The sequence below is a fragment of the Acanthopagrus latus genome, chromosome 2 (assembly GCF_904848185.1).
Source record: "Acanthopagrus latus isolate v.2019 chromosome 2, fAcaLat1.1, whole genome shotgun sequence".
NCBI lineage: Eukaryota > Metazoa > Chordata > Actinopteri > Spariformes > Sparidae > Acanthopagrus > Acanthopagrus latus.
Genome location: NC_051040.1, coordinates 27,987,635 through 28,013,329, shown reverse-complemented (window position 1 = coordinate 28,013,329; position 25,695 = coordinate 27,987,635). Strand labels below are relative to the sequence as shown.

The window sequence follows — 25,695 nt, the reverse complement described above, 5'->3', positions numbered from 1 at the left end:
AATTCTCTGTGCATTATTACCTAATCATCATGGTCAATATAATAATTTGAGTTAAATGTTTTGTCTGAATTTACATATTGCTCCTTTAAAGAAGACAGGTGTTTCGTTGATACGCCTCTACTCAGCTCAAGATGAAACGCACTATTTCCGAGTCAGCTCGTGTTAAACATCAAATATCTTTGCGTGCGTCCCTTGTTGCGTCACGTTTAGAACGTGGATCTACAAATGGCGGAGGCAGGAGCCGCCGCTGCGTGCGGCGCGTCATGTGATGTGTACATCAACGGTATTTCACCCGCTGCAGCGCTCACTGGTGGTGAAACCGAAGGTCACATCACCTCCTCTAGCGGCTTGTCAGCGGGAACACGGAGACGTCCTGTAACCGTTCAACGACACCATGGACGGTTTTGATAATCTCAACGCGTCGGAGAAAGCCGAGGCGACGGAGCTTCAGCGTATGATCGCGATAGAGCAGCAGAAAGCGCAGTTCCAGGCCCAGGTTTGTAAGCTAACCATGCTAGTCTGTAGCCAGTCCGTTAGCATTCATCTGCGGAGCATGGACCACATGCAGGGGAACGAACCACCCTCTGGTGGTGAGACCAAACTCCCCTGGAACATATTACTGTTCAAGGTCTCTTACTGTTTGATAAGTAAAAAAAAAAGCTGCTCGGTTACGTATGAAGGTCATAGCTGAAACGTTTTTAGAGTTTGAGCTTCCAAAATTGAAGGTGGTGTGACCAGCAGCTCGTGTTGGCACCATAAGTGATCTACTCATGTCTCATAGTTGCGGCCTTTTTTGCCAGAGCAGTCATTAAAGGGTCACTCCACTAATTGCACATATTAAGGGGTTTACACATGTGTGGGAGTACTACTGCATATGTGAAGAAAGTACTATAAAGTCTGTTGAGGTTCCAGGAAGCCGCATCTAGTCTGATGAGCTACCTCCAGTGATGTAACTCAGTAGCTGTGTTGCATTGTGGGTAGGGAAGCAAACTATGGATTTTATTCAGTCAGTACCAATAACTGACATTCACCTGCTTCTCATGGACTATACCAACAAGTTAACTGCTAATTTCACATTTGGCATTGAAATAATACAAAAAGTGTGTGTGCATCACTAATTGTGGGTAATGTGGTGATTAATTTATTTTCATCAATGATGATAAATAAAGTAATTGTTGCCACTCATAGATTAGTTCATAATGTGTACTCTCCTCACATGCTATTTATCATCTAAAGCATGGTGATAAGAATAGGGTGGTAATAACTCATGGACATGAATGGATATAGAATGGATATAGAACCTGAGACATCAGGATTATAGGCCAACATTTAACAGCATGTCTCAGACGTATCTCATCAGCTGATGAGTAACAAAAGTCCAGCAGCATAATTGATTAATTCTACAGATATATCTTTTTACATTTCTTCCAGGTGCACACTTTCACTGACGTTTGCTGGGACAAGTGTGTGGACAGTCCGGGCTCCAAGCTGGACTACCGGACAGAGACGTGTCTGCAGAGCTGCGTTGAGCGTTTCATCGACACCACCCTGACCATCACCAACCGCTTCACACAGATGGTGCAGAAGGGCGCTCATTAATAATGGACTAAAGATGCCAAAAGGACTATGTAATGACATGATTAAAATGTATTCTTAGCACATTGTTATAAGATTTTGAGAGGACATTTTTTTTAATATAACTTACTGTTTTAGCTTTTGACTGGCGGTACTTGAAGGGAATCTCTGCGTGGTTTCAGCTGCAAATGGCAGCAAGAAGTACCTCATTGATTTGAGAAGCCATTTAATGTGACGGCTCATCATGCTGTCTGTAATCCTTCATGCACAAAACAAAATGGAGAATGAAGCAGGAAAGAACCCAGCTAATATGGCTGCAGTCTCCAGAGTCACCACTGTTTGGAGGACAGATCAGGTTCAGTGACAGGTTTGTCACTGACATCTCTGGATGGAGAATGGATGTAAAACTGCAATGATTAGAATTCAACAGAAAGTTTTCCTATAAATATGCATCTTTAGCCCAACCGATCCACAACAAATAGGCCCGATACTGATGTTAATGTTTATGTTTTTTAATCTCTTGTTGTTATCAATCCAAACAGTTGTGACAGGGATCTGTAACAGAGGCAGGATATTTTACAGCTTAACAGTATATTTTATGTCCAAAATGACATCAGTGCACTGAGGCAGTAAATTTCACAAAATTCATTAAATAATTATAAAAAAAAATCCTGAGCATCTTGTTCTTTATGATTTTTTTTTTTTAATCCTATTGTGACATATCAGAAAACATATGCACTGATACATAGATATCTGTCATAGGCCAGTATCACCCAATAATGTAAATAAATATTGAACGGTTTATTGATCAAGCTTTAATTCATTCACAAAATCTTAATAATGACAGCACACATCAAGGCATTCTGAAATGTTATCACGACACTTTCTCTGTACTTGGTAGCTAGACCTCTGCTCTGTATTGAAGTAACTTCATCCTAATTAAAGTAAAATGGAATACATGTTGTACACAAATGCAATCATCATTTTAGATATGCACAAAAAAACCACTAGAGGGCAACATAACTCCTGGGGAATGTTGATACAAAATATTTGGACATTATCTTATGACCTGTGTGAAAATTGACAGGGAAGAACTGCCTTTTTAATCAACAGGGACATTGTTGAAATCTTTTGGTCATTACTGTGACAGAATTGGTATCAAATCTTTACATTAAAACAGTTTGATCACAGAGACGACGTTTGTGAGCATAGTGGAAACGTGCACTTTATCCTACATCTTCAAGAAAAAAACTGAATTTGTCATATTGATGTGTGACAACAGGCTGGGCCAAATATCCACTATACATTGTTATCGTGATATGAGACAATTTATCATCTTAATATGATAGTAAGTCATCAGTGTTGTCTTTTCCTGGTTTTAAATGCTCACAAGAGTTAAGTGGTATCATCGTCTGACCTTTCCACACTGTCCTACTTGAGCTAATACTTGTCTTTACCCACTTAGTCATTATATCCACATGACTGATGAATATTGATCAGAAATCCCTTTGTATTAATATTGAAAGCATCAGTAGTCATCCCTATAGTATGGGCAAAATATATAGAGAGGTAGGAAACAGCTGTGATATTTGGTTTTGTCACCAAGTCCTACCATTCGTGAGGTGCTTCTGACATAGATTTTAAGGCCATTTTGAACAACACAAGAGGGACATAATGTTAGCCATTAAAATACCTTATTATTCCGCCCAATGAGGAGGTTTTTCAGTCTGATGCTCATTACTGACCTGTAGTTGAAATGACCCAGAAAGAGCCAGTGCAGTGTTAAAGATTAAAGTGGAGGTCCCCAACCCCTTTGACCTCTGACCTCTTGTAAAAAAAAAACAGCTGCTAGCGAGACTCCCTTTCTGAGTTGTTAGCAGTTCCACCCAAGAGACAGTTTCTCCTCTGAATTTCTCACATGACATGCTTTTCATTTGAATGACAGTTTGCGGTCTAATAATAATAAACACTGATTTGTGTTGCACTAGACTAGACACCACTGAATCACACACCTAGCTGTGTGTATATGAGCATGTTGTTACAGATGTATTCATCCACAATTAGCAATCTAATAATATGACATACAGAAATGTATCAGTTACGGAGGCCTTTCTTAGCAGAAAGAAATATGATACTTTTGATACTTAAAGTAAAATTTCTTGGTCTGTTCATTCACTTAAGTTGATTTTTAATGCTTTGAAATTATTATTATTATAAATTTTTAAATATAAGTGATTAGTACTCTTATTCAAGAAAAGGAGTGTGTCATCCACCTCCTGTCCAAACCGTGGAAACATGTTCCAGGGTCTTAATAAGAAGGATTCAGAGACTGGAAAAACATGCTGACATGCAGTTCAGACTGTTGTCACGTAAAATGAAAATCAAGATGACTACAACATTTCCAGTGTAGCTCAGGAGTTTTGATTTAATAATAATGCCTCTATTTGACCTACATCGACAAATGAGACCATTGGCCAGAAGATTTGTTACAAAACTGGGCAGATGTGTGTTTACATACTTTCCACCTCAGGAACACATCATCATTTAAAACACATGCTTTATTCTCAATTATTTTGTCTTTCTTGTTGAATGGGAAAAAAAAAGTCAGTTAGGTTGCAGCTGTTGTTCAGTTTCATTCTGGCAGAGGATCATGGGACGTCCACTGAAACGTTGCATACAACAAATAATAATAAAATGCTGCGAATCACTATCATAATGGCATTGCATTTGTATATATGGTCATCTTTGAGGAGTGTGGTCAGAATGTCAGTGTATGGGCACGCAATTGTCAAGTGCGTACTGCTGATCAGTAGTGATGGACGTAAATCAATAAATATGTACATTACACAAAAACATCAGAGGGGGTTAATGCTGGTAGATCACAAGACACGCTGGTCAAACAACATTTCAAACCATGTATGACTGAATATAAAGGAACATGTATATATAAAAACCAGTTATAGTCAAAACTAAACAGTATGGAGGTTAATATTTTTGGCTGCTCTGAGTGCCGACTTCATCGCAGTTTCAATCCACCCGTGTGGTGTGGCTGTGTGTTCTCCTGCAAAGTGCACCCGCCCCTCCCTCTGGAACAGTTCTCTGGCATAGTGTCCCTTTTGGTAGGGGGTGAACAGGGCGAACGCTCCCAGACTGTAAGGATCCAAGCCCCACTTCTTCACCAGGCCCCCCGTGCACAGAGGCCTGATGTACTCTCCGTGGATCTTCACCAGGTCCTCCAGGACCACGGCCATCAGCTCCTCCTCGCTCATCCCCTGGAAGAGCGTGGAGTCGTCGGAGCAGGTGTAAGAAGCCAGGAGGGCTCCTGCCGCCGTCCCGGGGAAGCTGTGGCTGGGGTAGTAGATGAAGCGAGAGGGGCGGTCTGTGATGCTCTTCCCTCCTCTGATGCCCTCTTTCTCCCAGAAGCGATCCCTGAAGCTGAGTATCACCTTGGTGGAGCTGGCGTAGTGAACGGAGCGCAGGGCCTCCATCTTGTCCGCAGAGAGGGGGGGCTGGAAGTCAATGAAGAGGGTGGCCTTCGCCGTAGATGTAACCAGGGCGTAGTCCACAGTCAGGTTGGTCAGGGAGCCTGAATTACGCCAGTCCTGGAACGTGACCGTCACCTTGCTGCCGCCTGTTTGGTTGATGAGCTTGACCTTGGAGTTGAGGAGGATGGTGGCGTTCAGCAGCTGGTAGAAAGCCCGCGGCAGGTGCTCAAAGCCGTCTGTCACTTCAAAGTACCTGGAAGAAACCCCCATTAATAACATCTCATCATAGTACATCATTAAAGCTGCACCAAGCGCCATTTTTATATCAACAGTTGATTCAATGACGGCGTTTAATGCTGTGAAAAACCCGCAGAGATCACCTGACTCTGCACTTCCCCTCAGCAATTCCCAGTAAAACAAACAATTGTATGCCAACTGCACACAAAGCTAGTGACTAGCCTGTGAGCACGCTGGGGGACGAAGCTATTAACACTCGCTAAGAAGAGATCAGGTCATTCTGCATTCTTCAGGTTAGTTAACGATGTACAGAATCTGGTTTTGATTGGATACCAAGTGACACGATGTCAGGCTCTCAGGGAGTCACTTGCCAAAATAACGAGGTCCATAGCCTATGACAGACTACATGTAGCCTTAATACAGGAATCCTATATCTTTCACTTTTAACAGAAAAAAGGTTGTTATATTCAGCCATATTCATGTTTTAGAGTTTAGGTATATATATATTTTTTCAGTTTCATTAATCTAATTTATGTAGTTAACACATTGCAATGGGCTGAATATGTTATTTAGATGTCTGAATTTAGTATGCTATATTTAATCAGTTTGACTAAGACTAAACTGTATTTCACTGTGTATGCCGGGACATTCCCTGCCTCTGACAGACTCTGCCTGTCAGACCTGTCTGTTGGGTCCGGGTGCTGATGAGACATTTCCCTCCTCCTCCTCCTCCTCCTCCTCCTCCTCCTCCTCCTCCCTTCCTTGCTGCAGCACCGTATAGAAAAATAAATTCTTAAGCAAGTTTGTGATGTTGACGCGCAGTCTGACACGTACATCACAGTAACTGTTGCTCCAGGATGTCAGATTAGGCTAGTGGTCAGGATGTGCGAAACACATGAGTTGTGCACACGACAACACGAAAGCAGCACAGCAGTGGAGATGCAGGGAGAGGGCTTACATGTGGTGAAGACAGCAACGTTGTTAGACAGCTCTTCTCACTGATAAAATACAAATACGGGGGATACGTATCCCTGCAGTGCACAAGACACAATGTGAAAAACAAGTGCGCAGCTGATTCGGTTGTCTGGGAGAATGATGCAACGCTGTTCTCTTGTGCATTTCCAGAAAAAAGTTTTACTGACTACAAAACTTCCCCTGACTTCCCATCAGCACAGTGGGTGGAGATAATGACCCCTCTTAATCATCCTTTTCCACTATGCTCCTAAAATAGATTAAATAACAGATGTATTATGTGACACAGAGGACTGAAAAGGTAATCCTTCCTTGAGAGGACTCTTCACTGATGAAAGAAAGAAAATAAAACTTTTCTGGCTCTTGCCCACCTGAGTTTTACTCAGCCAATCAGATGATTCCTGCCTCCAGAGAACCAGCACCACATCAAATTTAGGCCTGCAGGCTGCCAGCAGACGCGTAATAAAAAATGGTCAAACGAATGTTTCTTACTCAGTGTCGTCGTTGATGTCTGACTGGATGTACAGCATCTCAATCAGTGACGTGTAGAAGAGGCTGTTTTCATTCAGGATGTCCCCGATCATCCTCAAGGCGCCGCGACTCAGGTTGCCCTCCTTCACCAGGTATTCCTGTCAGCAGTGAAACATACACTTTGTTCATGCTGTGAACATTTTCGTTCGGATTCGAGCTGTGACCTGCCGTGAGTCAGGTTGAAATAAATAAAGCTTCACCTTTACTGTGTAGGAATCATATTTATCCAACATGGCGCTGCAGCCCATTCTCTTAAGGTCTTCTCTCACCTGTGCACAGATTACATATCTTACACTTGGATATTCTCATGCTGTAAGGGAATACAATATGTTCACCAAAGTAAAGCTATACTATCAATGAGTGGAATGTGTACAAACCTTCCAGAGTGTCTGACTGAAAAGCTGAGCTGCTGACTTCCCCCTCTCTCTCTCATTCAAGGTGTAGTTGAGCACAGCAGGGTTGTCTTCCACAGCGTACGTTTTCTGAAGCACACCATTAACCAAATAGTAGGTGTTGATGTCGTCTTCGATGAAGGGGTTTAACGAAATGTGTAATTTGGAAGCAAAAGACAGCAAAATCCTGTGGAACAGAAATTACATATTGATATATAGAATCCATCCATCCATCCATCTTCTTCCGCTTTATCCGGTACCAGGTCGCGGGGGCAGCTGTCTGAGAAGGGACACCCAGACTTCCCTCACCCCGGACACTTCCTCCAGCTCTTCTGGGAGGATCCCAAGGCGTTCCCAGGCCAGCTGGGCGACATAGTCGCTCCAGCGTGTCCTGGGTCTTTCTCGGGGTCTCCTCCCAGCGGGACAAGCCAGGAACACCTCCCGAGGAAGGCGTCCCGGGGGCATCCGAAACAGATGCCCGAGCCACCTCAACTGGCTCCTCTCGATGTGGAGGAGCAGCGGCTCTACTCCGAGCTCCTCCCGGGTGACAGAGCTCCTCACCCTATCCTATCTCTAAGGGAGCGCCCCGCCACCCTGCGGAGGAAACTCATTTCAGCCGCTTGTATCCAGGATCTTATTCTTTCGGTCATGACCCAAAGTTCATGACCATAGGTGATATATAGAATATGTGTGTAAAATGTATGTTCTAGGTAGCACCTATTGTGGATGAAGCATTTAGGTCTGAGGCGTCCAAACTTCTCAGTTTGGACAAAACTGAAATTTAATCAAGGGCCAATGATTAGGGATTAGCATTTTGACTTCACAAACTGTTACTGTACAGTTTGTTTTTTTTTAAAAAAAAATCAGTTTTCATTTATTTATTATTTTTCACTAGAGACATCAGGTGGACCAAACCACACCTTATGGCAGGCCAACTTTGGCCCACAGGCCCCATTTTGAGCAGCTGTGATGAGATCCTACATGAAATATTCTGCCTTGAATTATAACTGAAATGGATTTTCCACCCAAAATGTTCTATTATCTTAAAATCTTTATAATGACACCTGTTCCCTTCCCTCATCTATGAATATATACTTATTTTTTCATTTCAAAAGTCTGCTGAATAGTGGACCCCGATTTCTTTGATCTGTTTTCAATGTCACAAATCATCTGTTATGCCTTTATGATATGACGAGTAGTGAGAGAGTACTGTTGCCCCTGTTCACTTCTCACGTCGACGGCGGGGCACGCTCTGACCTACAAAGCCACAAAGGAAACTAAAGTGGCACAACGAAGCGTGGGAATGTCCTCTACCTGCAGAGCACATGAATTACCTTCAGCTATCATCATATCAAAAAGGTGTCACTCCATACCTCTGTGCTGTTGACTTCTGGACCTGGACAGTTTAAAGCAACATTCGCCTCTTAAAATCATCACATTTCAGCTGATACCTTAATTTTCATTTTTGGTGAACTGTTCCTTTCAGTATTGTATTTAATTGAGTGGTTGAGTAGTAAGTGGCTTCAGTTTTTTGTTGATGGAACAAAGTGTCTTAAAATCATCAGTCCATTAATGTCAGTGTCATTTTAGGGCCCAGTCAACAGTCAAAGGAGACAATCCTGTACTCACTTATGAAAGCTGGGGATCCTCATGGCACCCATCTCAGCGTACCAGCCCTCCTTTCTGTTCCTGAAGGTCTCCACGCGGCCTCCGATACGGCCACTGGCTTCTATTATGGTCACCTTGTTGTGCAGGAGGACACACAGGCGACACACTTCAAGTATCCGCTCGGAAAACAGTCGTTGACAGCAATGACTGAATCATTATTTCCTCACTATAAATGACTTTACCTTGTGTCCGGCATCTTCTAAAAACTTGGCAGCGGTCAGTCCAGCGATGCCCCCGCCGATGATTGCCACGTGACGGGGTGTCTTAGAGGCAGGGAGCCCTTTGTCCACGATGCCAAGGAGCTCGCTGTAGTCAGTGTCCTGGAGGCACTCGTACAGAGGGTCTCCAAAGATCCCGCTCACAGCGAACACCACAACCCCGACCAGAACCAGAGGAACTGACGGAGGAGGAACGTGTCAGTTCAAGTGATGAAGTCAAAGCATCATCCTCTCAAACACTAACAGTCATACATCACACTTTAACGGCTGAAGCTGAACCCCCCCACCTCTGGGTGATCACCAAGCAAACACAAACTTGTAGTTTCCGCTGCCTAGCGCTGAGCCGACAAACATCACATCTCCAAGCAGAACTAAGGCTTTATGACAAATCACATAAAGATGTCCTGGGCACATTGCATTTTCACAATAATCCACATGTATTGCACAATCAGCTCTCTCTTCCACACTGCAGATTCATCATCAGCATGACCTTTACGAACGTGTTATATAATAGTGGTTCATTAAACACTTACAGAACTTGCACAGCGCCATGTGAGGGATCATCTTGAGTATGGAGCCCCACAGTCCGGACTTCCCCCTGCTGTTGAGGCTGACACTATGCGAAAATGAAACCTACAGAAGACAAGCAGGCTACATGTTTAGTGGAACTGCCCAGACAAATAAAAGTAAAATACACCACTGAACCAAATGTGTCCCTTTTCTAAAAACACAGAAAAAATACATTCAATTTGGTAGGCACATGTTAAATAAACGCAAATAACAAATGTATATGCATTAGTAGATCATCTAAAATCAGAAGAGAAACGGATGCAGCTCAGACTAGACTATCATTCCACCCACCTGTATCAGAGGTAAAGTCTCGTAAGTTGTTGTAGGCTTATGCATGGCTGAGGACAAATGACAGAGTCCCTGACAAAGCTAAACCTTCAGTGCTGTCTCTCCATACCTAAGTCGCCTGGAAAACCTGGAAGTGTGGTATGTGTGAAATTGCACACAACGTCATTTTAATGAGACTGTGTGGCTCCTCAGGTCTTCCAGAAATATTTTCCCACACCGGCTCGAGAGTCAACCACACTGAACAAATCAGATTAGCGAGGTTATACTTGTCATCAGCATACCTCATTTCCTCCATCTTCACTCATTTCAATACCTGACCTGAGAGAGCTCATTCAAGTGGTCTCCCAAAAAGCCAGAGGCAAACTTAAAGCATCGCTTCAAACACACTTTACAAAACACAGTACAATGTAAGATTTAATGACAAAGATCCTTTCATTTGTATTTTCTTTAAAAAAAAAAAAAAAAAAAACGGTTTCAGTACTCACTTGTGAAAATGTGTTATCTTTGTTGCCAGAGGAAAGCAGTCCAACTTCCACCGTTCCTGTCTACTACAGAGCCCGGGACACAGACACTTTTTGTATCCGTCAGAAATGAAACCAAAAGCCACAAGATAGAGAACAAGTTTCACTATCCTGACATCACAGAGCACTGAGATGTTGTGTACACAAAGCTGAGTAAATGCTCAATAAGCTCTTTTGAGGAAACTGGAAGTGATGGAAGCACGCACTCTGACAAAAACAAAGGAGGAGAAGAGCGGAAAACCCACAGCTTCTATAAAAAAAAACCCTTTTCTGTGGAAAAGCACACAGGGGAGCTGGGGGGAAATCTGTGATTCAGATCCCCAAGAATTCCAGTGGGTTGCTGTGTTGTCGCAGAGCTTGATGTGGAACTGAACAGTGGTCGCTGCTTCTATAGACCACTTGGAGAGAATGGCACTCACCTGACCTGCATATGATGCTCAGGTGCTTTTGCATACTGCAGTATACAAATGAACTGTCTAGCTGTTCTATCTATACAAATGATGCACAGCTGACTGCAGCACTGTCTGAGGGCAACGGGCAGGTTTTATTTGGCATTTTATCAGCATAAGTTTAAAATACTGAGTTCACTGAACTCACGAGGCTTTAGGAGTTATGTCAGTCATGTTAATGCATAATGTGTAGGATACAGCTCTCCCAACACCCCGGGAAGTCAGACAGAGGTCTTGGCTAGAGCGTCAGCCAGATGAAAGCGTGCTAAATAACTGAGTAGTAGTGAAAAATAATAAAAGATAGACACAATTAGCACAAAGCAGGCAGCTGTTTTCGGTATTAATATTTGATGCTTCCTGCGCAATACCAAAGAGCAGACACAGTTAGCAGACTGCACATCTAACATTAGGAAGCTAACATTAAAGAAGCAGGTATTTCACTCACAGGTTGGTGGAGAGCAAACCAATGAATTAAAGGAGAGTGAAAACATGAAAACCAGAGACATCAGTGAATATTCATGTTGCTGGATGTGTGTATAAGAAAACCATTTACTCCCCAAATGGTTAAAAACATGTTATTGGAAAACTTTAGAGAAACAGTTTGAGCCGTCAGTGTCATGACTCCTGTTTGTGTTGTCCTTTGTTTCTGGTTTTTGGTTTTTGGGTGTTGATTCATGTCCTTTTTTTTCGATGTCTTGTTGTGTTCTGTGTTTTGTTTTTCCATGTCTTGTGTCTCATGTTTTGATTTTTCCATGCCCTCATGTGTCCTGTAAGTTCTCCTAGTCTGTTCCTCTGTGCTCCTCCCCCTCATTTTCACACCTGGCTTCCTTCCTCCTCTCTCCTCACCTGTTCCTCGTCATGTCATTAGTGTCTGTGTATTTAGTCTCGGTGTTCCCCTCACTCCTCGTCCAGTCATTGTTTTCTGTTTGCTGTTCAGGCTCCTGTTCAAGCTCCTGTTCAAGCTCCTGTTCAGGCTCCTGTTCAGGCTCCTGTTCAGGCTCCTGTTCAGGCTCCTGTCCCGTTTGGTATGTTTTTGGTTTTGAGTTTTCCATGTTTGATTTGTACTTTGCCTCTTTCTTTTGTACTTTGTTGAAATGTTTTATTTTGCTACTTTGTCTTGATGTTTTGTTGCTACTTTGCCTTGTTGGTTTTGTTTGCTACTTTGCCTTTTGACCTTTTGTCTGCTTTTGTTTTTTTTTTGTAACAGCTTTAAATAAAGCTCGCCTTTTGTTCTCCTTATCTTGCCTCCATTAACTGCATTTGGGTCCACCTCCCTTTCCATAGTCTTTCCCCTTTAAAACCCCTACCTGACAGAATGACTGGACCTTATAAAATGGACCCAGCAAGGGCATGGAGATAATCCGGTGGTACCAGGATTTCGTAACAAATCCTGCTAGCAGGGCTCGGCAAATAGCTGCAAGCAAACTTTTCTTTGAAACTCATGAAGCAGCCCTAGCCACAGCCACAGCCAAGCTCCCAGCCCAGGCCGCAGCCGCAGCCACAGCCGAGCTCCCAGCCGCGGCCGCAGCCGAGCTCCCAGCCCAGGCCTCAGCCCAGGCCACAGCCGAGCTCCCAGGCCACAGCCGAGCTCTCAGCCCAGGCCACAGCCGAGCTCCCAGGCCACAGCCGAGCTCTCAGCCCAGGCCTCAGCCTCAGCCACAGCCGAGCTCTCAGCCCAGGCCTCAGCCTCAGCCACAGCCGAGCTCTCAGCCCAGGCCTCAGCCTCAGCCACAGCCGAGCTCTCAGCCCAGGCCTCAGTCTCAACCCCGTCGACACCTGCCAGTGGCCCCCAGTCGGCAGTCCGGTCGACACCTGCCAGTGATCTTCAGTCAGCGGTCCAGATGAGGCCAGTTCCTGCTCCTCGGTCGGAGGACCGGCCGAGGCCCACGCCAGGTCCAGCGCCTGTTCCTGCTCCTCGGTCGGAGGACCGGCCGAGGCCCACGCCAGGTCCAGCGCCTGTTCCTGCTCCTCGGTCGGAGGACCGGCCGAGGCCCACGCCAGGTCCAGCGCCTGTTCCTGCTCCTCGGTCGGAGGACCGGCCGAGGCCCACGCCAGGTCCAGCGCCTGTTCCTGCTCCTCGGTCGGAGGACCGGCCGAGTCCCACGCCAAGCCCAGTGCCTGCTCCTCGGTCGGAGGTCCGGCCGAGTCTCACGCCAAATCCAGTGTCTGGTCCTCGGTCGGAGACCCGGCCGAGTCCAGTGCCTGCTCCTCGGTCAGGGGTCCGGCCGAGGTCGTTTGTTGCCAGAGACCCTTCATCGGCTCTCAGACCACCAGCTCCCGGCAAAACTCCGTCGGTGGTCCGGCCAAGACCCTTGAGGGTTTCCCAGCCAGTGGTCTGGTCACCAGTGGGTCTCAGTCCACGCCTTCGCCACCGGCCTCCAGTTGGTCTCAGCCCGCACCCTCGCCTTCGCCTTCGTTACCAGCCTCCAGGGGGTTCCAGCCCGCACCTTCGCCTTCACCGCCAGCCTCCAGGGGATCCCAGCCCGCATCTACGCCTTCGTCTACGTCACCAGCCTCCAAGGGGTTCCAGCCCGCGCTTTCGCTTTCGCCTTCGCCGCCAGCCTCCAGGGGGTTCCAGCCTTCGCCTTCATCACCGCCCTCCGGCGAGTTCCAGGCCGCGCCTACGTCTTTGTCGCCGCCCTCCGGCGAGTTCCAGGCCGCGCCTATGTCTTTGTCGCCGCCCTCTGGCGAGTTCCAGGCCGCGCCTACGTCTTGGTCACCGGTCTCCAGCAGGTTCCAGCCTGCGCCTCAGTCCACGTCCCTGGTCCCCAGTGGGCCCCAGTCCTTGCCTCTACCTCATTTATTTGAACCTTGGCCCTCCCCCTGACCCCCTCCACCCTCCTGGCTTTGCCTCTGTGTCTCTTAGTCTCTGTGTTCCCCTCACTCCTCGTCCAGTCATTGTTTGCTGTTTGCTGTTTTCTGTCTTCTGTCCGCCCCTGTTCATGCTCCTGTCCCGTTTGGTATGTTTTTGGTTTTGAGTTTTCCATGTTTGATTTGTACTTTGCCTCTTTCTTTTGTACTTTGTTGAACTGTTTTTTATTTTGCTACTTTGTCTTGATGTTTTGTTGCTACTTTGCCTTGTTGGTTTTGTTTGCTACTTTGCCTTTTGACCTTTTGTCTGCTTTTGTTTTTTTTTTGTAACAAAGACCCCCCAAGAGTCATATGACAGTATCATCACACTCCTGTCTGTGCTCAGTGTGGAGTCCAGAGACGATTAGCTTAGCAAAGCATAAACCATTTCAGAAGGGGCAATCTGCTTACCTGACTCCGTCCCAAGTCCAAAAATCTGTCAATCTGTCAATCAGTGCCCCTAAATAAGATATATTTTGTATAAAGGAACAGTTCACCCAAAATGAAAATTCAATCATTACCTAATCCCCCCACATTTTCCTAAATAATTGAAGTGGGTGGGTTGTTTATAATTAAAAAAAAAAAAAAAACAGGCAAAAAATAACAAGAAAAAATGGTTCCGTCCAGCTCTAATGGTGCAGTCTCAATCATGGGAAGCCCTGAGCCCCTCAACATGAGGTAGAGCACATACACCCACCTAAGACGGGGTGCATGCTAACACTTTTAGCTTAGAAGCTATGGTAAAGATTTCAAATCAATTTGGGATCTTGGGACTTCCATAGACAAGCTGTAAGGAGACGTATTTCAGTGTTTTCATGCTTTAGTTTTTTATTTTTTTACGATGTAAAACAAGTACCCAGATACTTCAGTTGTGTAGGAGCTGTGAAGCTCCAGAAATATTTTGTTGAATACCAAACTTTCAGACTTTCCATCGGAAAGGGGCTGAGAAGGTCGTGACTGAATTTTCATTTTTGGGGGGAACTCTCCTTAAATCTGGACACAAAATCAGTAATGCAACCAGTCACATTGAATTACTTCCTGTGGAAACGTTATTGTCCTTTTAACATTTATGTTTGTAGTGAGCTAACAGGCTGAAACTTTGGAAACTTTGCTCCCAGTGTTCATGCTACGCTAAGACAAATAAAGCTAAGTTAAGATAAGTGAATCATGTCCCGGATCCGGCACTGAACTTGGCAGACAGATATCAGAGTGATACTGTATCTTTTCATTCTACTCAAATGTCATGATAGTGTTATCAGATTAGTGATTGAGTGTTTAATTAAGCTGATAAGTTGCATTCTATGATTTTTTGTGAATGTAAGATTTTGTCAGCGTTATACTTTAAACTGTCCAGGTCCAGAAGTCAACAGCACAGTGACACTTTTTTTTTTGATATGATAATAGCTGAAGGTAATTCATGTGCTCTGCAGGTTACAGCAAGAGGACATCCCCGCGCTCTGTTGTGCCACTTTCGTTCCCCTTGTGGCTTTGTAGGTCAGGGTGTGCCTTGCCCTTGATGTGAGAAGTGACGAACAACGCTCTCCCACACATAACATCATAATAGCGTAACATAAAAGACATTTGGATATGGAGACAAATGGTTATAAACATATATAAATGAATGAATATGTATTTATTTCATTTAATTTGTTCTCACATTTAACACTCATTTAATTTGTTCTTTATGTATGGTTAACATTATCTATCTATCTATCTATCTATCTATCTATCTATCTATCTATCTATCTATCTATCTATCTATCTATCCATCTATCCATCCATCCATCCATCCATCCATGTTACGACTGTGTACATCTGGAGACAAACTCCTCATATCAGGTGTTGTAAGGAGATCATCGGCACCAAAAAGTTGCTCAGTGAAACGACATATCCCGTGAGCCTTAGCCGCGGACAAGGCCTCATGGGGGCTGTAGTTGTTGACGCAAGCAAACGCAACCCACGTTTTATCCCAATCTTTTAAAAGCAGCACATGTCCATAGCTTCTCGTCCTGATATTGTACAGTTCTGACGAACCCCCTGACTCTCCCCCCCAAAGCGTTTAGAGGTGCGTCGGAGTCACGGGGAGGCTTTCTCATTACGTATACGTCATGGTACAGGAAGTAAACAAACCAGCTCACGAGACCTCCTTGGACTGCCATGACAGCTCGTGCAGGTTCGATATTTTCCTTCTCTGTTTAAATCAGCCTGCAGACAGGGGTCAAATCTCTACAATAGGAGGCTGATTTACTTGTTGCACTGTGCTGCGATGTGTTTTGTGGCCGGCTGAGAGGAGCCTGATTTGACTTACTTCAGTCGATGGGTCCGAGCCTAACGCCACAAATCTCTGGTAAAATATTCGACGATTTAAAGAAAACATTCTTATTGGCAAAGTGTGACACCTCACAGGACATGATTGAAGACCTCAGAGAAATCGCAAGGATATTCTCTTCACTTCGGCTTTAATGTAGCACACGAAAAAGCAATATAGTTGGTCATATATCGACTTTTATCTTCTCGTCTGTCATTTATAGTCTTCCTCCTCCTAATGAACCGTGGAGACTGACAGCGTGCGATCGAGTGAGCTTATTCAAACATTAGATGTTATGTTGAAATATATTGCTACAGGTCGAACAGCCGAATGTTCTGCTGCTGCGTGTAATGCAGTCAGTTAGCATCAAAACACGCATACCGAGCGTATATTCGTCATGCAACAGATGAGCAGTAAATGTGTCAAATTTGTGAACGGGGTCTGGTGTCGCGTTTTCTAAGAATGGCAGATAACGGTGTGCGTTCGGGCCAGCATTAGTCAGACACTTTATCCAGCTGCTGGAGGTTATTGGAACTGATAAATACAGATAAACAGATAATTATAATGTGACTGAACTCTTTCCGGGTGCATGATAAAGCTATTGAACACTCGTTTACTGACGAGACATCGCGCAAACTAACGTTAGCAGCTAGCATGAATATGTTTTGGCTTTGCTATTTATTCAACGTAATGGGTCGTTTATCAATAAAGATGCCAATCGAAGTTTGGCAGATCATGCGGTTTAAACTAAAAACATTTATGTAATCAGTTTATACTGTCTCAACAGTCTGTAGTAACCATTGAAGTTAAACTACACAAACACCTGAGTAGTGCTTTGGTTCTGTGGCGTTGGTCATAATACTGTTTTCTACTTTGTCTTTGATATTGCCACACAATCACAATTCCAAACGTTCATTCAAAAAAACAAAAACAAAAACCGCTCGATTCATTTTTGCCCCTGGGCCATCTTTGCAGGTTGATGACCATGAAGTCATCCTCTTGAAGTCACATGGATCAAATACTGACATGCGTGCAGCTTCTCAGTCTGTTTCAAATGATATGCCTAATCTGTATTTTCCTTTGTTTTTGTCCTTGAAGATGTGATGTTGCGCTGGCATGCATGAGCTCCGCATCTCATCTTCAGAGTGTCAAAGGAGACAGTAATCCCCTTGGTGCCATGGCTGAGGTGATGGGACAGAGGAGTATGTTGGGCTTTGGTGTGGTGTTGGCATGGTTGGTGCTGTTCCACCTACTGGTCAACATCTGGCTGCTGTGTGTGTTCACCAGCCTGCTGGTAGTGCTCGGTGGCTGGCTCGGCTCGCAGGCCGTCCTGGAGTCCAACAGTGTGGTCCACCTCGAGAGGTTTATCACCCTGGAGCAGGTACAGTTAAGTTCCAGTGTAGGCACGGTTTTTACGCATTTTAGCGGGTTTACTTTGCAATCTATACCTTGCCTGCTTTTGATTGGAATGGGGGCCCATATGTATTGCCACCACTGTTTAATTTAGATTTACTTTGTTATGCTGAATTTCAGGTTCAGCCGTCTGTGGAGGATGAGCATCACTTGAACCAAGAGATTCACAATACAGTGAGGAAAATCATCAGGGACTTTGTCTCATCCTGGTACTCCACTGTGTCCTCTGAGAGTGGTTTTGAAACAGAAGTTCAGGAGGCCATGATTTCTATGGCCATGGAGCTGAAAATACGTGCAAGACAAGTCGACAGGAAGGTACTTTGACTAAAGACATCAATATTGAGAGTCCTGCAGAGTGTTGCCATGTGTTTGCCTATGCTGTGTGTAATTGTGTTACACTTTCTGGAGGGATCTGATTTCCAATACTAATATCTTGTTAATGTAAACATCTATTCTCTTGATTTGAGTGGAAGCTTTTGAGAAAAAGCATGGAACCTTCCTCAAAATATTCAGTTGTTTCTTTAACATGCAACGTTATGCATTACTGTATGTAATAACTTACAAAGATCTGTAATTGATAAAACATTACATTTATTGTTATTGTATAATTAATATCTACTATAATATGAGGCATTTCGAGGTTTTACTGTCTCAAAACCTGCGATCAGCTGAAATCAGCTGAAACATGCAGCAGGTTGTAAACAGATGCATAAGCTCACATCTTTCTGTTCTGCCTTTGACAATTGTTCTCAACATTTTTAACCTGTGATCATGTTATGGCTTCAGTTTAGACATGAGCGGTCAGTTTAACCAAAATAGGTATATTTGTGAATCACTGCAGGAGCTGACCCAAAAGATCCTGGATCTGTTTGGCTGCCACCTGCAGGACTACATCAGAGCCAAGGAGCTGGTGAGCAGCCAGCAGACTCCTCCGGCGGGGGAGTGGACCAGTGAGAGCAAGCAGTTGTGGAAAGCATATTCCACAGTTACCGCGCCTCATCTTGCCATGACCAGTGAAATGGAATTAAACTACATCAGAGCAATTGGAGATATGTTGCTGCATGTTTTGGTTCCACCGCCACACTTGGAGACCCGCACAGGACGTTTTGTTGTTGGAGAGCTCATCACCTGCAATGTTCTGCTCCCTCTCATTGACAGATTGTCTGACCCTGACTGGCTAAACAGTTTCATGATTGAAATATTCAGCAAGTCTAGCAAACCACAGGAGCCAGTTACAACAGAGACTTCATCATCACAACTGCCGCCGCCACTCGCTGAATCAGAGCCAGCTCCACTACAAGAGTCAATGCACGTACCTCAAAAGAATAATGAAGTTTCTCCACCTCGAGCTGAGACTGAAATTTTTAATGACACAGAAATGGCCACGCCTGAGCTAGCTGCCTATGATGTGACTGACTCAGAGGAGGTGGACTGTCCACAAAACAACATGGAGGAAGAAGAACCAACTCAACCATTTTTAAGGCATTACACGAGAGGAGGCAAATCAAATCCATTTTACCAGGAAAATGACTCTGACCTGGACTCTCCTTCAGCTGACTATAAACAAAGTTCCATTGATTCCCTGCTCATGATAGGCCAAGAGGAGGGCGTGTATGACAGACTGACAGAATGTGCCACATCTGCCGAGAACAATAATGGCATGGACCTGGAGGATGTTTGCCCCAGTTCAGTGGATGGCTCCTGCCCTAAAGTCCTGGTGAATTCACAACCAGTAGAGTATCGTAATGGCTGCGGCCCTTCACCGGGTCCCACAGCAGAGGGGACTCCTACTATGAGTGGCCAGCAGGACCTGGAGATAGAGAGCAGTTCCCCTTCTGTGAACCCAGCCAGAGGGCTCCTCCTGGGTGTAGAACAGGGTGGGCTGGTTACTGGCAGTGAGCTGACTGATGTCAGTCCATTGCAGGCCTCTTCTCCCATGCCCTCGTTCAGTTTTGAACCCCTCAGCAGCCCTGATGGACCAGTCATCATCCAGAACCTCCGCATCACTGGCACCATCACAGCGAAAGAACACCGTGGCACAGGCTCACACCCCTACACTCTTTACACTATCAAAGTGAGTAGATGACACCACCTATATCTGTATCTCCTTCCTCTGTTCATTAATCATCACTGCACTTTTCCAGGTGCAACATGTTGGCAGAATTGTTATGTTTGCGATCCACTTGTTCTATGGTGTGCTGTGTGGTGTGGTTCTAGTGGCACTAGGCTGAAAAATAACTAGCCGTAGGGATTTTCAAAGACATCTTTAAAAGACATCAATGAAGCTTGAACCTTTGGAGATTTTGACTACTAGCAATTCAATGGTGTAATTACAATGTGAAGCGCCCTAAAGTGACTTTCTCCCATAAATCTAAATTGCAAAAGAAGCAGCTGTAAACTGCGGTTACATTTTTACTGAGCACAACAATAAATAAAATTAACACACTTCACTGTCAAGATTTTTGACTGATCATCAATTGTTGCCGGAAGCACATGAACACGCAGAGCAATACACCAACAAAAGTGAGGAAGACTGTCAGAAAATATTGAAAAATGTCTATTAAATTTTTTCAGGAGCCCCAGGTGTCATAATTAAATTGTATGTTTTATCCGACTATTCGTCCAAACCCCAGAGATATCCAGTTTATTGTTATGAGGGTAACTGTTGAATCAGATATAGATTGTCTATATTGTAAAACATTTGAATCTTTTTTTAGTATATAGCATATATTTTTGCCCCAGGATATTTTCCCATTATCGCAGTCCTACAGTCCTTTAAGTATATTGAATCTTGGCACAAACTTTATATTTGTTGTGTGTGTTTTCAGTATGAGACAGCGATGGGCTGTGAGAACCCAGGGAGCATCCAGTCAGGCTCGGAGGAGGCTGAAGTTGTACTCGCAGGTTGTGAGAATCCATCCTCAGTTCAGCCGGTAGCCTATCACATGGTCAACAGACGATACAGCGAGTTCCTCAACCTGCAGACACGGCTTGAAGAAAAAACAGAACTACGGAAACTTATCAAAGGTAGGAAGGATGGACTTTTTTTCAAATTTAATCCCTGGTGTGGCTGTCCTGAGCCACCAGTCCTAGTGACCAGCTTATCTTTGGTCTGGCTTGAGGGGAAGAGGCAGGCCTGGATTTGCAGTTAAATTCTTGATCATTGCTGAAACGATGAGGTTTTTTTGGTATTTAGTACTCGACATTCAGGATTTTCTTGTCTTTAAACTGTGTTTCAGGTGTCAAAGGTCCAAAGAAAATGTTCCCAGACATGCCCTTTGGAAACATGGACAGTGACAAGATAGAAGCCAGGAAAGGACTTCTGGAGACCTTTCTAAAGGTAAGTTGATTGATATTTGACTTCATGAACTAATGAACCCCTATTAGTATGCTTAATGGTACAATTTCTGTTGTTTGTCCTCTATTTCAGCAACTCTGTACCATCTCTGAAATAGCCAACAGTGAAGAGATGCAGGAGTTTCTGGCTCTCAATACAGATGCTAGGATTGCCTTTGTCAAGAAACCTTTTATTGTGTCACGCATAGATAAGGTTTGATTATGAATTTTTTTTTTTGCAAGACAATTGTGCCTAAGGCCCTCTTGGTTTCACAGTGAGTTTGTAATGCAGTGCTTCTGTGTTTCTGTGTATAGATTGTGGTGAATGCCATCGTGGACACTCTGAAGACGGCGTTTCCTCGTTCAGAACCTCAGAGTCCAACAGAGGAGAATGACGGAGAGGTGGATGGAGGGAAAATAAGTAGTGACAAGAAGAGCAAGTAAGACCACAGAGATCCAGTTTTGCCAGGGAACACAAACCCATACATAGAGAGGTGGCAAACCTTTTAGCAGACATGCAAAAATTATGTGGACTTGCAGAAACGCTGGGTTTAGTACTTCCTCTTTTCCCACCACAACAGTCATAGCACTGTCCAACCACAAAAAAACTGTTTTAATTCCCTGGCAGTGATGATATTTGGTTATGTATAGGGGAATAATAAGGTCTTACATTATGATCATGGTAAATTTCCATTATTGATATAATCGTGAATATCCTCACAAGAGACTTGATAAAGCTGTCTAGCTTGCCAACAATTCCTGATTTCCTGATTCATTTTTAATTGCCACAAAGGGAATCTTACAACTTTCCAGGCATTACGAAATCCAAAGCCTACTACCATGTCTAAAGGCTCGGCTTGTCCGTTGTGTCCCTCACAAAAAGAAGAAGTTAAATCAGATGTGTGAAAATACTGTAGATTCCAAACTAACAAAGGACAGAGAGATAAGGTAGCCACAGTTTATTGCTCTTTTATTTTTGCAGTGGGACCACATGATTTATGATGACCTTATTTAAGGGTTTTTCACTCAAATTGACCCCCCCCCCAATATCAAATTTGATATGAATTCAGAATCACACAGATTTAATCACTGCCAATTGCTAAATAATAGCAGTAATTGTTTTTTATGTAAACAGTTAATTGTTTGTATGATTTGTATGATCCTAGGTCTCGTCTGAAGTTCTCCAGTAAAAACATCCCGTTTATGAATGGCTCAGATGTTAGACCACAGATTTTGTTCAGTTTTGAGCAAACCAGCACAGTAAGTGACTGCACTTTGATGAGAATCAGAGTTTCAGTAATACAGTGACTTTTTTAGGGATGGCTCAAGTTTTTCTTTCATCTTGAAGGTGTTTAATGGGATGTCTTTGGGAGATCTGCAAGCCTTTATCACCGAACAAGAGAGACTGTCCATCAGAGGCGAGCCAGAGAGCGACGACAGTCCAGTAGTCAGAGAATTCAGAGGTCACATTATTGACAGCCTGAGTGGAAAGCAAAGTCAGGAAGCTGGTAAGAACATGCCAAGGTGGCATACATTGTGAGAAAAAATGTTTACTCTGATATCCAGTGCTTGTTGTTACACGTCTTAAAGCTGCTGTAGGTAGGTTTAAAGTCAACAAAAGACCTCAGTGTGCACTGATATAAAAGGAATCCTGTCATCACCATTCACTACCTCAGTGTCCCATGCAGGCAAGTTATTGCTCGTGGTCTACTGGACCCAGTGGGGAGCTCATTATACCAGTGTTGGCACTAACACAGGCTTATATTACACATAAAGAGAGCTGGTATTGCAGTGAGATGGATTTATTCAAATATTTTACTTGAGCCAAAATTAAATTTTGAACTTGAATCCTATCTTGTGAGCCTCTCAGTTTTATCTCTGCAACCATCTTGTCTGCCCATCTGACTCACTCACTGACTCACTGACTATTGTCTTCCTACTTTCCTGTCTGCTTCACTCTACCACTTTCCGTTCAGTAACTCGCCATGATAGCTTGACTCTCTGATGTACTGCAGCTTGTTCCATCTTGCACACATAAAAATGTGACCTGGTGTGATTGTCCTGTTTATTTTTTCTTTCCAAACCTAGGAATACCACATTCACTGACATGAGTTACAGCTGTGTTGCTGGTTGGATGAATGTAAACGTGCCATTGAAGGCAGTTCGGACACTGCACTCTAGCTTTAGTTAACACAAGCAATGGAAACTTAATTAAGTGATGTTGATGTTTAAGTGTTGTACAAGTAGACCCCTTAAAGAGAGAAACAATGGGATAATATGAGAGACTTGATGAGTGTGAGCAGAGAAAGCCAGAACTGGAGGTGAAACTTTGTCACGTTCTTTGTAAAGGTTTGTGATGGATGGATACATAAGCAGTTTCTTTAATTGTTAGTTAGCTTAACTGTCTAATATTAGTTATTCATTAATGATATATTAAATATGCCATTTCCATTAGAAAATTACTTGAATGATAAAATAAATGACTCTGAATAATGACCTATTTTAACTGTAAATACCTATCAGTATTCAACAAATGGCCTGCCAAACCTGCCTACTAAGTGGCTAAAATGGAATGATATTAATGTGTGCAAAAGGTCATTTTTATTTTTTGGATATAGATATGCAATAAATAAATATTGCAATAATATTCTTATCACATTTTTTTTTTGGTCATGACAATCATGTAATGAGAATCTGATATTGGAACATTCCTATTTTAAACACCGTTTCTCCATTCACCCTCATGAATGGACCCATGTCTCGTTTGTTTGTCCCAGCACTGTTAGCGGTCCTTAACTCTTCCATCCTCCATGTTGCATCATGTACTACCACTCTTCAATCTTATTCCATCACAGGGAATCACCATAAGAAAAATAACTGATCTCATTAACATTATATGGATACTATCTGTGAATTTTCTTGACATTGGTATGAGACAATTCCTGTTTACTGCATTTCTTTCTGATAGTTAGCCAGTCATTGTCTTTATGAAGGAATATGATTTTTTTCTAGGCAAGTAGCATAAATACAATTTTGACCAGACCGCTTAAAGGTTCCACCTTTAAAGGTCACCAGAATACTTTACAGAATACTAATATACTTCTTTCACAATAGATGCACAGATTAGGTGTAGACTGATTATCAATTATCTGGGTGGATATTTCAGACCGGTCCTACAGAAAAGTGTATTTCTTGTGTAGATGACATTTAATAAATGAAGTTACTGCAGAAAGCTGTCAGTAAAAAGGTTACTCAGTGTAGGTGTATGCATGGTTGAAGCTGTGTTTCATCTTTAATTCATGTCGGTTATTATGGGATCCGTTATTGTATCACTGTTATGAAGACTGCTAAACTGTGACGATCATCACTTAAGACTACAGAGAGGTGTGTGTTTGATTTTCAGATAACTGTTGTGTTTCCTGATCAGGCCTTTCACTCAGACAGCATTGAAGGATTGTGCTTACCAAAAGACGGCTTTGACTAAATCACTGTACTTGTAATGTAGAAGAACATATGTGAGTGCTAGAATAAAGAATCACACGCAGCAGAGCCAGTAGCATCTAGGTCTATCCACATGAGGGCAGTGTTAGTGAATGTATGAGGTGTATGATGTGACCACTGGACCTGCATGTTGATAAGATGTGCACAGAAGAAATGTATTTCTTTTGAAACAGATCATAATGTTTGTTTTGAGATGTACAGTGTGTCAGATGCTGACCTGATTGAGATGATCTTTCTATTGTGTGACCACAGCATCTGAGACGGCGCTGGCTGAGGTGGCTCTGAACATCCTGTGTCTGCTGATGAGGAAGCAGTGGAGCTGGCTGTGCACTGAAAACATTCAGAAGACCATCAGACTCCTGTTTGGGACACTTATTAACAGGTAACGCACTGCATTCATTTCACAGTCATGAGATGCCACTAAAGAGTCCTATTAAAACACCTAATTTCAATGTCACTTGTTAAATCGCAATCCCGGATATCAATGGATATATAGATTTAGATGAAATGCATTAAATGTGAAATAACTGCCTGATATTTCAGTAGATATGGTCACAGTCCATGTTTTTGGATTGTGACATTGCAAAATTCTGTATTTCATTACAATTTGACAAAAACAGCTGAATTGTCATATACTAAATCAATCAGTCAAGTGCAAGCTCGGGTCTAGATGTTTAGCCATGCTAACAATATGGCTCTAGTAATGGTGGTATTACTATGTCTCTCAGCCAAACTGTCTGTCTGCTCAAATCACAAATATCACAACAGCCCTGGTTCAGTCTTTGGACCGTCAGCTGCAATAGTGAGGGAGCAGAAATTCTTTCCAATTAGCCACCACTCTAAAACAAACAAACAAATGTTTGCTTTGCAGCACTGGGGATCAACTCATGTTAACACGCTTGTAAACAAAAGTCTTGTATTTGTACTCACTGCAGACTCACATGTCCCATTAAAATACCCCCAACCTTGTTTTATTCAGTTTTGTTACGTTTGCTTGACCTTGTACACATTGAATCTAAGCTCATTTAGATTTTAAAGATTTTGAAACTAAAGATATTTAACATAGCTGAATGATGGTCTAACTCTCCAACTAACTGCAACAAAATTATAACCTGTTGCTCCAGAAATGTGCCAACAAGCTGTGAAGAAAAAGTAAACTTTACCATGCTGTAATATCCTGATAGGATATATCACTATTGCCCTATAAAATTCTTATGATATTCAACTAAAACTCTGTTGTAAGGGTTGTATTGATGATGACTCAACATTACCATTTATGCAGTAAGGAAATAACACTTATTTGCTTAACAAAATGAAAAGTTGTGAATGTTGTAGGTAGTGATATTTTATATAAAATGAAGTGATAAGTCGCTTTTTATGC

At 43.2% G+C, this 25,695-nt stretch overlaps 3 protein-coding genes across 6 annotated transcripts in view; 2 read left to right on the top strand and 1 right to left on the bottom strand.

Annotated features, from left to right (window-relative positions):
- The first annotated feature begins 227 nt into the window (after positions 1-227).
- timm8b (translocase of inner mitochondrial membrane 8 homolog B (yeast)) lies at positions 228-1,672 on the top strand. The gene is made up of 2 exons (XM_037084936.1): positions 228-496; positions 1,432-1,672. Exons 1-2 carry the CDS (start codon positions 395-397, stop codon positions 1,597-1,599), a joined length of 270 nt encoding a protein of 89 aa, XP_036940831.1. The 5' UTR covers positions 228-394; the 3' UTR covers positions 1,600-1,672.
- A 608-nt stretch (positions 1,673-2,280) lies between these two features.
- il4i1 (interleukin 4 induced 1) lies at positions 2,281-24,646 on the bottom strand. 2 transcript variants are annotated; one of them, XM_037084892.1, is made up of 8 exons: positions 24,532-24,646; positions 9,612-9,711; positions 9,043-9,257; positions 8,822-8,934; positions 7,178-7,379; positions 7,001-7,069; positions 6,762-6,898; positions 2,281-5,313 (listed from the first exon to the last, which is right to left on the bottom strand). In XM_037084892.1, the coding sequence occupies exons 2-8, from the start codon at positions 9,640-9,642 to the stop codon at positions 4,545-4,547; spliced, it is 1,536 nt and encodes a 511-aa protein (XP_036940787.1). In that variant the 5' UTR covers positions 9,643-9,711; positions 24,532-24,646; the 3' UTR covers positions 2,281-4,544. The 2 variants fall into 2 exon arrangements, with proteins under 2 accessions (XP_036940787.1, XP_036940778.1); XM_037084883.1 differs by lacking the exon at positions 24,532-24,646 and adding an exon at positions 10,422-10,520.
- The window catches only part of LOC119011590 (sorting nexin-19-like), a 43,309-nt gene continuing 29,500 nt past the window's right edge, over positions 11,887-25,695 (top strand). Inside the window, exons 1-11 of one of the 3 annotated variants that reach the window (XM_037084869.1) lie at positions 11,887-11,931; positions 17,163-17,445; positions 17,598-17,792; positions 18,319-19,551; positions 20,306-20,504; positions 20,717-20,817; positions 20,908-21,027; positions 21,129-21,253; positions 21,980-22,073; positions 22,162-22,321; positions 24,567-24,696. In XM_037084869.1, coding sequence (XP_036940764.1) covers positions 17,185-17,445; positions 17,598-17,792; positions 18,319-19,551; positions 20,306-20,504; positions 20,717-20,817; positions 20,908-21,027; positions 21,129-21,253; positions 21,980-22,073; positions 22,162-22,321; positions 24,567-24,696 — 2,618 coding nt within the window. In that variant the 5' untranslated portion in view covers positions 11,887-11,931; positions 17,163-17,184. Of the gene's footprint in view, positions 11,932-15,822; positions 15,930-15,954; positions 16,104-17,162; positions 17,446-17,597; positions 17,793-18,318; positions 19,552-20,305; positions 20,505-20,716; positions 20,818-20,907; positions 21,028-21,128; positions 21,254-21,979; positions 22,074-22,161; positions 22,322-24,566; positions 24,697-25,695 lie in introns of those variants that run through there. The other 2 variants (XM_037084851.1, XM_037084859.1) reach the window with 2 other exon arrangements.

What these genes read in the sequence shown, in the direction of transcription:
- timm8b (XM_037084936.1), top strand. Translation starts at nt 395, where the DNA reads ATGGACGGTTTTGATAATCTCAACGCGTCGGAGAAAGCCGAGGCGACG. An exon ending in AAGCGCAGTTCCAGGCCCAG is followed by an intron (nt 497 to 1,431) that starts GTTTGTAAGCTA and finishes CATTTCTTCCAG; the next exon opens with GTGCACACTTTCACTGACGT.
- il4i1 (XM_037084892.1), bottom strand. Translation starts at nt 9,642, where the DNA reads ATGATCCCTCACATGGCGCTGTGCAAGTTCT. An exon ending in TCAGTCAGACACTCTGGAAG is followed by an intron (nt 7,070 to 7,177) that starts GTTTGTACACAT and finishes ATCTGTGCACAG; the next exon opens with GTGAGAGAAGACCTTAAGAG. An exon ending in GACATCAACGACGACACTGA is followed by an intron (nt 5,314 to 6,761) that starts GTAAGAAACATT and finishes GGTTTCTTCCAG; the next exon opens with GTACTTTGAAGTGACAGACG.